The sequence below is a fragment of the Apus apus genome, chromosome 2, assembly GCF_020740795.1.
Source record: "Apus apus isolate bApuApu2 chromosome 2, bApuApu2.pri.cur, whole genome shotgun sequence".
NCBI classification, from domain to species: Eukaryota; Metazoa; Chordata; class Aves; order Apodiformes; family Apodidae; genus Apus; species Apus apus.
The window spans coordinates 147,320,325-147,332,994 of record NC_067283.1 but is presented as its reverse complement, the minus strand read 5'-3'; the positions used below and the strand labels follow the sequence as shown (position 1 = coordinate 147,332,994).

Here is a 12,670-nt window from a genome sequence, read left to right as displayed (position 1 = left end):
AGATATGCAGAGGCATTCAGCTTTAAAGAACCATGAGTTTTTATTCAGTCTCCATTCAATTCATAGGGTAGGTGTAAGGAGGGTAACTGTGTCACAAAAAACCCTTAGGAGGGGTGATAGTGTGTTTGTACTTTAAGGAAGGACCATGTCTGGGGAGAGGCTGTAGATTAGGCAGGAACGTGTCTCGGCAATGAAGCCTGCAGCTTCCATGGAGAAGGAAGAGGGTGTTCCTAAGAGGAGGTAGACACTGCAGGAAGGAAACTTCCTAGGGACCAGAGAGGAGTGTGCTGCGTCTCACAGCACAAAGTTTACTAGAACCAATTTTGGAATCAAGGAGTTGACTGTGAAGATGCAACAGGATAGTTATGAGCATTTTTATTTATGTTTTCTTTGTAATTTTCAGTACTGTCTCATGTTGTTCGTGTTCAGTACTGTTATTTTCACAAATTCAGAAATTTGATCTAGATACCAATATGCCTGATAGTAAATTATCCATCAACCAGCAGTGTGCCCTTGTTGCCAAGAAGGTCAATGTGATTAGGGTGAAGCTTCGATCACTAAACTTTATTGCTTGGAGGCACCCCAATAAATTGTTGTTTTAAATTAACTAGAATGGGTAATATAAATATTCTTATTTGAGAAGCTTTATTTTTAATAATTTCTTTAAACTCTCTCCAAGTTGTTTCCCTATTCAGGATACTTATTTTCAACACAAATATTTAGAGCTTTTTGGAGCAGACATGGGTTAGTACAGGCTTGTCTCTCAACTGGAAACTTCTCAGTAGGTAGAATTGTAAATTACTAGCTCCTCTAACAATTACCTTGTATAGATTTTTGGTTTTCATCAGTAACATATGAGTTATTCTTAATCTAGGCATACTTTTTCCTCTTTTTTTTTTTTTTTTTCTAATTAAAGGCAATACAGCATCCCAATGATGAGAAGCTGCAAGAGAAGGCATGGGGTGCAGTTGTTCCTCTAGTAGGCAAACTAAAGAAATTCTATGAATTTTCTCAAAGACTAGGTAAGTGGAATGGTGTTAACTTGTGGTTTGTTTGTTGGGTTTTTTGTCTTCTTTAATTAGTACATCTGGCATATTCAGATGTGATCACATCTAGGTCAGCCCTGTTAGTAGATAAAAGCTCATATTGCATAGATTCTCTTAATATACTGGGTTGGATCTTATTTAAGTCTGCATATGACCTTCTTGCATGTGGAAACAAACTTGCTTCAGTGGATACCTGAGAGGGGAGAGAGAATGGGAGCATGTTTATTGTCATCATTCTCTGCCCCTTTAGTAACTCTGGAAAGCACTAACCAGCAGATTGTTTGGAAAAATAGTAGACTAATCAGGAATAAATTCTGTTAATGTCTCTAATACCAAGACTATTAAAAGTGACTGTATTGCTCCCTCCCCATTACCAGAAACAATTTAGTCTGTGGAAGTGCCTGATCTTGGTTTATGCAGGTGCAATACTTAAGATGGCACTTCATGCCTTTTACAAAACCAACTTGACTAATGTTGTGTCTAACCTGATAAAACCTATTAGACTTAATCTGTTTTTCCATGAAGTCTCTGTTGTTACCTCACTTTTAGACAGTTACTAGCATAGATCATGGAAAAATAAGCTCAAAAAATGGAAGCTTTTTGCAGGTAAATTCTACTTTATTAGAGGTGAGGATTTGATTTTTTTTCTCAAGATGATGAGCAGGAAGTTGGTTTATAAGTTTCTCTTAAACAAATAAAACATTAGTTTTTCTGATAAGTATGTGTCTCTTGAATTCTGTTTTATCCTAAAGGCTGCAGTCTGTTAACAGAGGTTATTGAAATATGTTTTACACAGTTGATGCAGACAGTAAAACCTATCAGTGCTGATTAGACCATTTTGTTACAGGAGTTTGTAATTGAATGTGGTAACATTGCTGTATAGAAGCAATTAATCAAGCCCATTATTATCAACTAGCATGTGTTTTGGCAGATGTATATTTTAAGTCTAGCATGCAGAATATCAGTCAAGAGAGATACAAGAAGCGGGTGCAGTTGTGTATTGCAACATACTCCTCTCTGAGGGGCAGGTCCTGATCTCTTCACTCCTGTGACCAACGATAGGACTCGGGGGAAATGACAGGAAGCTGAATCAGAAGGTTTAGGTTAGAAATCAGGAAAGGGTTTTTCACCCAGAGGGTGGCTGAGCACTGGAACAAGCTCCCCAGGGAACTGGTCACAGCACCAAGCCTGTCTGAGTTCAAGAAGCATTTGGATGATGCTCTCAGGCACATGGTGTGATTCTAAGGGTGCCCTACACAGGCACAGGAGTTGGACTCGATGATCCTGATGGGTCCCTTCCAACTCAGCATATTCTCTGATTCCATAATTTTCATTCAAGAGGCAGGATTACGAGGTCTGTTGGGAGCCCTGACGAGCACTCCGTACTCACCAACACAGCACCTGGAGCGAGAGCAGGCTCTTGCTAAGCAGTTTGCAGAAATTCTTCACTTTACACTCCGTTTTGATGAGCTCAAGGTAAGAACTGGCTGTAATTTTGTAAGCAAAAAGGCTAGCAAAATGAGAACAAGTCTATGTACTGAAACAATCTCAGTTGTGTTCTGTTCCAGAATAGAGCATACAGTAAATATTCAAATATCTTCTAGGCTTAGCTTGTTCACGTGACCTAGAGTTGGATTAAACTGGAAAGCAGATGAATACTGTATTAGCTTTAGGCAGTTGTTATGTATCAGTTCATGTTATTCATGTTTCTTTAGCCAAATTTGGTGTATCTCTTGGGATAAAGCTGCTGCTGCTTCTTCAGTATGTGCAGACCCATAGTCCAGCTATTTTCTCATTAACATTGAAATAACTAAATTGAAATTATATTAATTTGCTGGTCTGATCCTTGGAGTCAAACTAATAAAGCCGTTTTGGTTTTTTCAACCTATTAATCTCAAACTCCCATTTAGGAGATGACTCCTTTTCTTGTTCTTGTTATATCTTTTTCTGAAAAATCTCAGAGTTTAACCAGGAAACTTTATATTCTACTTATCACTTCCCAACATGTCACAGGCTGTTTTACTTCAGAAGAGTCAATATTTTCTTGCTCTCAGTATTATATTCTATGAAAACTGGTCCTTTTGTTTTTAAGTGTGTCCCAACTCTTTTGCTTCCATATCTATGTAGATGACAAATCCTGCCATACAGAATGACTTCAGCTACTATAGAAGAACTCTGAGCCGTATGAGGATTAACAATGTCCCAGTAGGTAACCCTTGGATGAAGTGAAACACGATTTTGTACTACCAGCTGTCTTTTTCACATACAGAACAACTACATTATTTTTTCCATCTATTTTATAGGCAGAGGGAGAAAATGAAGTAAATAACGAGTTGGCAAACAGAATGTCGTTATTTTATGCTGAAGCAACGCCGATGTTGAAAACTTTAAGTGATGCTACAACAAAGTTTGTGTCAGAGGTAAGAGTATAAACTTATGGCTTGGATAGTGCACTTCAAAAACTCTTCTACCAGGCATAATCTGGCATCTGGAAATCAAACTTGTTATTTGGAGCCTCAAGAAACATAAGGTATATTTTACAGATACCGCAGAGGTTAGAGTAAGTTAAGCTAGCCACCTTGTGGATGCATTGCAAAAAGTTAATGCATAGCACGACAACATTGGTAGTGATAGCTTTCCCAGAGGACATGTATGTATGTTGCCTGCATTTTGATAGTGGTTTAGAGCAGAAACTTCAGAAAGTGGAAAGAGAAACATCTCCATTCTCTGTGCTTGAAATAGGGAAGAGAATTGAAATGTAGCTTCCTTTTCTCCTTCCCAATACTGTTTTGGCTTGCTGTGTAAAGTTCTGATAACTGTGGTGATTTTTGTTTTGCATGCAAAGAATACATGCTATTTCTTAATAAATAATAATTGTACATTATATGATTAATTAAAAGATTAATTTGGTTTTAAGTGTTTTTTCCAAAGTTCTGCTTTATATTTGAAATGTCTAAAGAAGTATGGCTTCTTATGTGACATTTCTTTGAGGTGTTTGTCTGCAACGATTTTAAATCTTACTATTGCAGCAGGTGGGGGTATTTGGTGTTTCTGCCTTTAAAGAATGGGTTGATGATTCCTTTAAAACTTGACAAAAGACAGTAGTGTCAGTGGTGTATTTCCTTAACTACAAACAAGCAAGCTAAACTCGTGTGGTAGACTTGACTCTTGAAGTCACTGGTCTTTATGGTAACATTAGGCTGCCCGATGTATAGTTGTGTTAATGTTTTTATTTCGTCCATGTTGCAATTCCAGCGGATGACCGACTTGATTTAGGCACTGTAGTATAACATTTCACAGTCATTGAATTATAAACTGTTTATTTTCTTCTGCAGAATAAAAATTTACCGATAGAGAATACTACAGATTGCTTAAGCACCATGGCCAGTGTGTGCAGGGTCATGCTGGAAACCCCGTGAGTATAAATTCTCTATTGTGTATGATTAATCTCTATTTATGATGTGACTTGTGATGCACGAGGTGAAATTGGGGTAATCAGGAGCTATGGTGTTTTCCTTTTACCAACTCAGTTGTTTACCTTAACAGGAAATTTATCTTGTCTCATTTTGCTCGCCATGCAAATCATGTGGTCTGCTTTTCTGAACATATTAATATTTAAAAATAGAATGGCTATGAAAGCTAGACAGCCTCTTGGCACTCTTTATAAATGGTTTTCTTATGTATAATTCAGGAAAATATACTATTTGAACATAATTGCCTAGGGCTTCCCAAAAGGAGGGCTATGGGCAATGATTTGGGTAGTGCCTCCTTGGAAGCTGGCATGGCTGATGGCTGTAACAAAATTGCTGCTCCCCTGCCTGGGGAATTGTGAGATGGCTTTTAGGCATGAAGGGAGTCTATTGTCTGCTGTAAATTTGAGAGGCACTGGGAGTATGAACAAAGAGTCAAACTGAACTTTGGCTTTTTATCTGTTTCTTCTGAGTTCTAAATAGGTTCCCATTGCTAAAATTAATCAGGCATAAACTATGTCTGTCTTAAGGAACCTTGTTTTTGTCCAAATGCCACAATACATTTGTTTTGGAGCACTTTAAGAGCTCCAAATTTTTGTGTTCTTACCCTGCTTAAGAATGGCCTGTCCCATTCAAGAAAGTATTTAGGCATTTTCATTAAGATTCCTTTTTTTTTTTGCCTTATTTTTTTCCTGAGTCAAGTTTGGGCTGTGTGCATATTAGAGGGTGTGGAGAATTCATTGAAAGCAGAGTTATTAATCACTTTTTTTCTGAAAAAAACCACAAAACAACAAACCACCATCCAACCTGAAATGGTGTAACAACAGGGCACAATTTTAGGTTTGAGATTCTCTGTTGGTAACTCTTTCCAAGCACTGGTCCAACTTAAATGTAGGTTATTGAAAAGAAGAAGAAAAACTCAAATATCTGTGGGCTTGGTGGGGTTTTGGGCCTTTGTTTGGTCGTGGTTGGTTGGTTGTTTTTTTTCCCCTGTGAGGATTTATAGTAGGATTTTTCTCTTTAATCCTATTTCTGGTGTTACTAGTAGGAACTATCATCTTGTGTTTGATAGATAATAATCTGTGTTTTTAAATTACAGTGAATATAGAAGCAGGTTTACAAATGAGGAAACGGTATCATTCTGTCTGAGAGTAATGGTGGGTGTCATCATACTCTATGACCACGTGCATCCGGTGGGCGCTTTTGCCAAGACTTCCAAAATTGATGTAAGTTTATTGATACTGAATAATCTTTTGAGTATTTAAATGATGTGTAGGCTCCTTTTCTGTCTTCCACGTTCTAGTAGCAGATGTACATTTTGGATTGATGGTAAATGGTTAGTGGTAGCTGTTAGCAAACTATATACATAAATAGTGAGAAATGCAAATTAGGCCTTCAGACACATAAATGGTCACTGTTAGGTCATGAAGAATCTTGGAATTCAGGTAGTGTCTTGAAGTATTTAGAAGCAGTGGTTGTTGTGAAAGATACAGATCGGAGTGACTGGAAATAACAGTATCTAGCTTGTTCCTCACTATCTGGTAAGAAACAAGGTTCACCATCCACCAGTCTTCAAGTCATTAACTTTATCCTGTTGTTGGGTAGGAAGCTATGGAGTACAGGCTATTCCTGTATGCTGCTTCATGGTTGTTTCAGATGGAGTAGTATCCCATTGTATTAGTTGCAGAGTTTGTCATTATTTCACTGGTTGAATGTAATCATTCTTAATGAATTAATGATAAAGATTTTTGTTAACAGTTCCTTTTTAAGGTCAATAAAGCAGAGCTTGACATCAAAGTTATTGCCTGAAGATGTACTGATGTTTAGGTGTCTGAGCCATTAAGTCATAGGAAAATGTAATACTGAAAGCTTAATTCCTTTCTAATATCAAGGAGATGTTTTTACACTGCTTCAATTTTAAAATAATTATTCTTTTCTCTCTGACAAACTGAATATAAAGCAAAATTGTAAATTTGGAAGTTATTAGCATGATAAACTGTTTTTTTCACTCCTAGATGAAAGGATGCATCAAAGTTCTTAAAGACCAGCCTCCTAACAGTGTAGAAGGCCTTCTAAATGCTCTCAGGTACTCTTATTCTTTTATTTGAAATATTTTTTTTTTACTTTTCATAAATTGTCCAAAGCATTTCCTTCAGCAGCAAAGTGTTCAGTCAGTGTTACAGGTAAAAGGTGATAGCGGTTATTGCAGACTGCTTTTCCAATTTGTCTTGAGACAGGGATGCATTGAGAGGCTGCTGTGTTTTAAAAGCTAAGTTATAAACTTGCAGTTCTAAGATCACTGTTTGCATACTTTAACTGCATGTAACTGAAGAATTAGTCTGTAGAGGTGTGACAGAGTAGACACTGCACATGAAGTTAAAACTGATGACAAAGTATAATCATATTAAAAACTAATTGGTTGTTAACTGTGATCACAATTATTACTGACTGAACCTACCAGACAAGAAAATGAGCAGCTGCAACATGTGCACTGTGACTTGTGCCAGCTTAACCAAAGAATTGGCTGGGTTAGTTTGCATTTGCCATATAGAATCATGGAATGATAAAATCAGAGGGGTTGGAAGGGCCCTCTGAAGTTCATTGAGTCCAGCCCCCCTGCTGCAGCAGGAACACGTAGGGAAGATCACACAGGAATGTGTCCAGACCTGTCTAGAAAGTCTCCAGCAAAGGAGACTTCACAACCTCTCAGGGCAGCCTGTTCCAGTGCTCTGTCACCCTCACAGTGAAGAAGTTTTTCTCCATGCTGAGGTGGAACTTCCTGTGTTGTAACTTGGTGCCATTTCCCCTCGTGATATCACAGGTACCACTGAAAGAGATTGGCCCATTCTTGACATCCACCCTTCAGATATTTGTAGACGTTAATAAAGTCCCCACTCTGTCTTCTCTTCTCAAGACTAAAGAGCCTCCGGTCTCTCAGCCTTTCCTTGTCTGACAGATTTTCCAGTCCCTTAATCATCCCTGTAGCCCTCTGTTGGACTCTTTCTGGCATATCCCTGTCCCTCTTGAACTGGGGAGCCCAGAACTGGACACAATTCTCCAGATGTGGTTTTACTACGGCAGAGTAGAGGGGGAGGAGAATCTCAGCTGTGTGTGCTTTGACCATCGCTTTAATGATTTTATTTGTTAGCAGTAGAACATAAACATAAAAATCACGTAAAACTGCTCTTCACAGGTTACTTCAGACACGTAGGGCAGATAGTTTTTTGCTATGTGAAGAACTTAGAAAATGTTCCTCTTTCAGGAAGTATTTGTAGGGAGATCCTTAAGGCAAGAGTATCAGGATTTTTTTGCAGTAGCATAGATGAGACAAGAAGTTGTCACATTAACTGGAGAGGTAAAGAAAAATGAATAATTCTGTGTAGAAACTTAAAAACTGCTCCTTTGGATGATAAAGCTGTGTCTGTAGTCAGTAATGTGGATTCATGAAAGGCAGGTTCTGCTTGACCAACTTGATCTCCTGTGACCAGGTGACCCACCTAGTGAATGAGGGGAAGGCTGTGGATGTTGGCTACCTGGACTCTAGTAAGGCCTTTGACACCTACACCATTCTCCTAGAAAAACTATTGGCCTTTGGCATAGACAGATGGACTCTCTGGTGGATTAAAAACTAACTGGATGGCTGGGCCCACAGTGTTGTGATAAACGGAGTTAAATCCAGATGGCGGCTGGTCACAAGTGGTGTCCCGCAGGCCTTGGTACTGGGGCCAGTTCTGTTTAATATTTTTATCAGTAATTTGGATGAGGGGATCAAGTTCACACTAAAGTGAGGAGGAGGGTAGGAAGGCACTGCAGAGAGATTTGGACAGGTTAGATCGATGGGCTGTGGTCAATAGGATGAGGTTTAACGAGACCAAGTGCTGGGTCCTGTGCTTTAGTCACAATAACCCCAAGCAACACTAAAGGTTTGGGGTTGAGTGGCTGGAAGGCAGCCCAGTGGAAAAGGATCTAGCAGTACTGGTGGATGACCAGCTGAACATGAGCCAGAAGTAATGCCCAGGTAGCCAAGAAGGCAAATGGCGTCCTGGCCTGTATAAGAAAACAGTGTGTCCAGCAGGAGTAGGGAAATGATCATGTCTCTGTACTCAGCACTGGTGAGGCCACAGCTTGAGCACTGGGTTCGCTTCTGGGCACCACAGTATAAGAAAGACACTGGAGTCCTGGAGCATGTCCAGAGAAGAGCAATGAGACTGGTGAGGAGGTTGGAGGGCATGTTGTACAAAGAGAGGCTGAGGGAACTGGGGTTGTTTAGTCTGGAGAAGGCTCAGGGGAGATCTTACTATTCTCTACAACTACCTGAAGGGGGGTTGTAGAGAGGCCAGTGTTGGTCTCTTCTCCCAAGTAACTAGTGATAGAATGAGAGGAAATGGGTTTAAGTTGTGCCAGGGGAAGTTTAGGTTGGATATTAGGAAAAAATTCTTTACTGAAAGAGTAGTGAAGCATTGGAACAGGCTGCCCAGGAAGGTGGTGGAGTCGCCGTCCCTGGAGGTGTTCAAGAAACATTTAGATGCGGCACGTCAGGATATAGTTTAGTGGTTGTGGTAGTTGGATTAAGGCTGGACTCAATGATCTTGAAGGTTTCTTCCAACCTTAATGATTCTATGATTCTTTGTTCTTCATGTAGGTGTCCAGTATCAGATAAGTGGCAAGAAGAGCCAAAATGTGATAGGCAGATGAAAGCTGCATTCTTGTCCTTACTTGAAAAAGTATCATATTGCTTTGGTAACAGTTAGCTGTAATTAGGTATTCATGCTCTCACTTTGAAATGTGGAAGCTTCAGTTTGTCTTGCCTGAAAGTGGGCAGTTGTACTATTTTTTTTTCTTATGTGTATTGAAACTGCTTTAATTTTCCCTCTCTTTGCTAAGATGTGGTAAGAAGTGAAATAATGTGATATTATAAGTGATTTCATTTGCAGTTTTTTCAGATTATTAGCTAAAGAAAAAAAAAATGCACTTTATTTGAGACTTCATGTGAGTATTGCCATGTCTACATCATTTTGTTATTCATCTCTCAACCTCTGGTACATGATCAGTCTTTAAGATCAGTAAAAACACAAGTTTCCAGAGGGAAAATTCTAGATTAACATTTATTTTGACTGGTTTGTGGTGCTTGCAGCTGCAAATTAACACCAATCTGCAGTGTTACCTGATTTGCCCTCATCATGGTTGATGCTGTTGAAGTACATGGAAAGTGTAGTTCAGGTTTTCATGCTGTTGTGCCTTATTTTGTGGTTATTGTGCAAATTCAGTCTATATTGTCAGGCTGAGCTTTCACCACACCAACCCTTTTCATGCCTACATAGTTGAACAGTCCTGGTTTTATACATTTGATTACTCACTGGGGTAGGATATTTAGATCTTTTAAAAATCACATCTGTAGTTGTTAGGAAGGGGTGCAGAGGTGAGCTGCTGTGAGCATGTGTGGTGAAAGCAGATTCAAGAAGATACCATGAGAAATTAAGTCATAGAATTGTAGAACGATAGAATGGTTAAGGTTGGAAAGGACCTTAGAGATCATCAGGTTCCAGCCTTGCTGCTATGAGCAGGGACACCTCACACTGGACCAGGCTGCACAAAGTCTCATCAAGCCTGGCCTTGAACACCTCTAGGGAGGGCGTTTCCACAGCCTGCCCGGGCAAATTGAAGTCTTTGATTCTGGAGGAGTGTTAGAAATCTCCTGTGTTCTCAAAGACAGATGGTGTGGTTTAAAACCAAATGAAAGGTGGCGTGGATTTTGGAGGGAGATCAGCTGTTTATAATTTGAAATTCAGTGTTTTAATCATCTTCAGTGTTTTCACAAGGGCAGAATACCAGGTGTGATAACTTTCTAAGATTTTAGAAAACCTTAGGCCTCCTGTTGGTGGGAAATATAAAATACCAAAAAGTGCTGAAACCTGTATGGGTACTACTTTCCAAAACAAAAGTCATTGTATATTTTTCAAGTGCGCAACTAAATACCACTGCAAATGTGGATAACAATGAAAGTGCTATTTTAACATGTTCAGTTTAAATTACAGAGTAAGTTTTTACTTGCTCTTAGGCTACAGTTAGGGAAGGAAGATCAGGGAAATTATTCATACAAAGAAGGCAGCATTGAACATATACAGTACTTTTCAAATAAAGGATGATTTAATTTGTTTGTAGTTACTTAAAAATGTGCTGGTGTCCTAGAGAATTTTGAAGGGTGAAGGAGCTGGAATAAGCATGTGTGTACTCTAAGCAGCACAGTTACTTAACTAAATAGGAAATTAGGCTGAAAAGTGATCAAATCCATTTTTATTGAGGGATCTTTGAAAGGTTTGGTCACTGGAAGTTTTGAAGAAAAGTTTTCTGAAACTGTTTTATTTGGAGATGTATGCTATGGAGAGAGACCTCAGAGTTAGTCTTATTGATAATTACCTCTCACAAGTGGTAAAATGAGTTCACTCTGCAGTGTCCTATGAGTACAAAACCCAACATCCAGCTGAGACTTATTTTTAACTCCCCTTGGTGCAAGGCTGTTTCTTGGGTTATAATTCTGATTGATAATGGCATTTTCTGATCAGAATATCTGATTTGTCTACTTGGTTATGGTAGAGTGGGTGATGGTGGCTGAGGGGCCACTGGTGCAGTGAGGTTGAGCCATAAATGAAGATGTTCTGTATTTGTTAAGCCAAAGTAAAATAGCAACTATGCTCTTTTCAACTTGATTTTTATTTCTGTGTTTAGGTACACAACAAAGCATTTGAATGATGAGACTACCTCCAAGCAAATTAAATCCATGTTGCAATAACAGTTACCTGGAATTCGCACCTGCTGTAGACAGACAGTATTCTGCAATGACTGAGATGCACAGATTTTTTTTTTTAGTGATTGCAACTACTATCTCGTTCATTCTTGCTTTTTATTTTCTCTCTTCCTGTTTACCTTTTTTTTTTTAATCACTTTCTTGTTCTTAAGTAAGCTCAGACTTCTTTTCTGTGCCAAATCAATGAAAATTATCAATTCTGGAAAGTATTTGTACTTTTCAGAATAGCCATCCTAAGTGGCAGCTAATTATGCGTTGCATTTGGATTTCTCTGTACTGGGGAAAGATTTGTGACTTGAACTAAATATTTTTAAACTTGTGGTTTTTTTCTTTTTTGAAAAACTAATATTTAATATTGCTTCTTCTGCATGGCAAGACTGCCTACTTCTGCTATTTAAAAATCCCCTGATGACTTCATTTTCTATTGCAGCTTATTTTCATGTGCAACCATGAGGAAACTAAAAGCAGATTTGTTTAAATTAACTGTGTTTGTACAAAATGGTACCCAACACAAAGGTTTTTTTAAATGAGTAAAAACTGTTTTGTTTAAAAGTTACGTTTGCATTTTGACTCATTTTTGTAAGGATGTATGTTGTATGTTTAACCTTTAATAACTAACGTTAAACCGTGGTGTGTGCGTAGCAAAATTACGTATGCATGTTCATGTCAAATGATTGGCTGTGGATAAGATAATAAAATCAGCTTTCATTTTTCTAAGTGTGGTTTGATTTACCGGTATTTTGAGTGAGATGTCTTCGTGCTCTTTGGATTTTTACAAAAAAATAAATTTATAAATTTTATATAGTGAAAACTCTGCTGTTTCATTCCCAGTAACCACTAGCCTAATCCACTGATTGAAGCCTGGTGTGTTTCAAGGTTATTGCTCTCCACTCTGTGCTGCTTCCCTGACCACAGAAGTATTACTTGTGCAGGGTTTGGGGAGAAGAAGTTTGTCCAATCCTTGTAGATCTTGGTGGATGCTGCTGAAGAACCTGCATCTTGGCTACCTGTGTTGAAACCTCAACAGTCTTCAGAAGTGACATTACAGATCAGGCTGCTAGTTTGGCTCCTTCAGTACCAGGGGTGGGGAGCTGAATTTCCCTTGCTCTATACTGGTGTGCAGGCCTGTGGATCTTGGTGTTTTTGAACTGCATGTAAAATCTCAACAGTCTCAGCATACTGAATATTTCCTGTTTGGCCAGCCTTTAACTGCAGCAAGTGTTAAGCTTTGATAGGTTGGAGAAGAAAATGAAACTTTTTTGGAGGGAAAGAATTGAAGGGGAAAACAAGACGTGAGAATGACTTGGGAATATCGCTGGGAAATGGGCGAGCACTGCGTGTGGTGGTGC

The 12,670-nt window shown here is 38.8% G+C and overlaps 1 protein-coding gene across 7 annotated transcripts in view; it reads left to right on the top strand.

Moving 5' to 3' along the window:
- Positions 1-12,038, top strand: part of CYRIB (CYFIP related Rac1 interactor B) — a 97,724-nt gene extending 85,686 nt beyond the window's left edge. For all 7 annotated transcript variants that reach the window (XM_051610210.1, XM_051610209.1, XM_051610208.1 and 4 more), the window contains 8 exons: positions 917-1,022; positions 2,386-2,522; positions 3,174-3,251; positions 3,350-3,466; positions 4,382-4,461; positions 5,616-5,742; positions 6,532-6,602; positions 11,243-12,038. In XM_051610210.1, coding sequence (XP_051466170.1) covers positions 917-1,022; positions 2,386-2,522; positions 3,174-3,251; positions 3,350-3,466; positions 4,382-4,461; positions 5,616-5,742; positions 6,532-6,602; positions 11,243-11,306 — 780 coding nt within the window. In that variant the 3' untranslated portion in view covers positions 11,307-12,038. The remainder of the gene's footprint in view (positions 1-916; positions 1,023-2,385; positions 2,523-3,173; positions 3,252-3,349; positions 3,467-4,381; positions 4,462-5,615; positions 5,743-6,531; positions 6,603-11,242) is intronic.
- Positions 12,039-12,670: the final 632 nt, after the last annotated feature.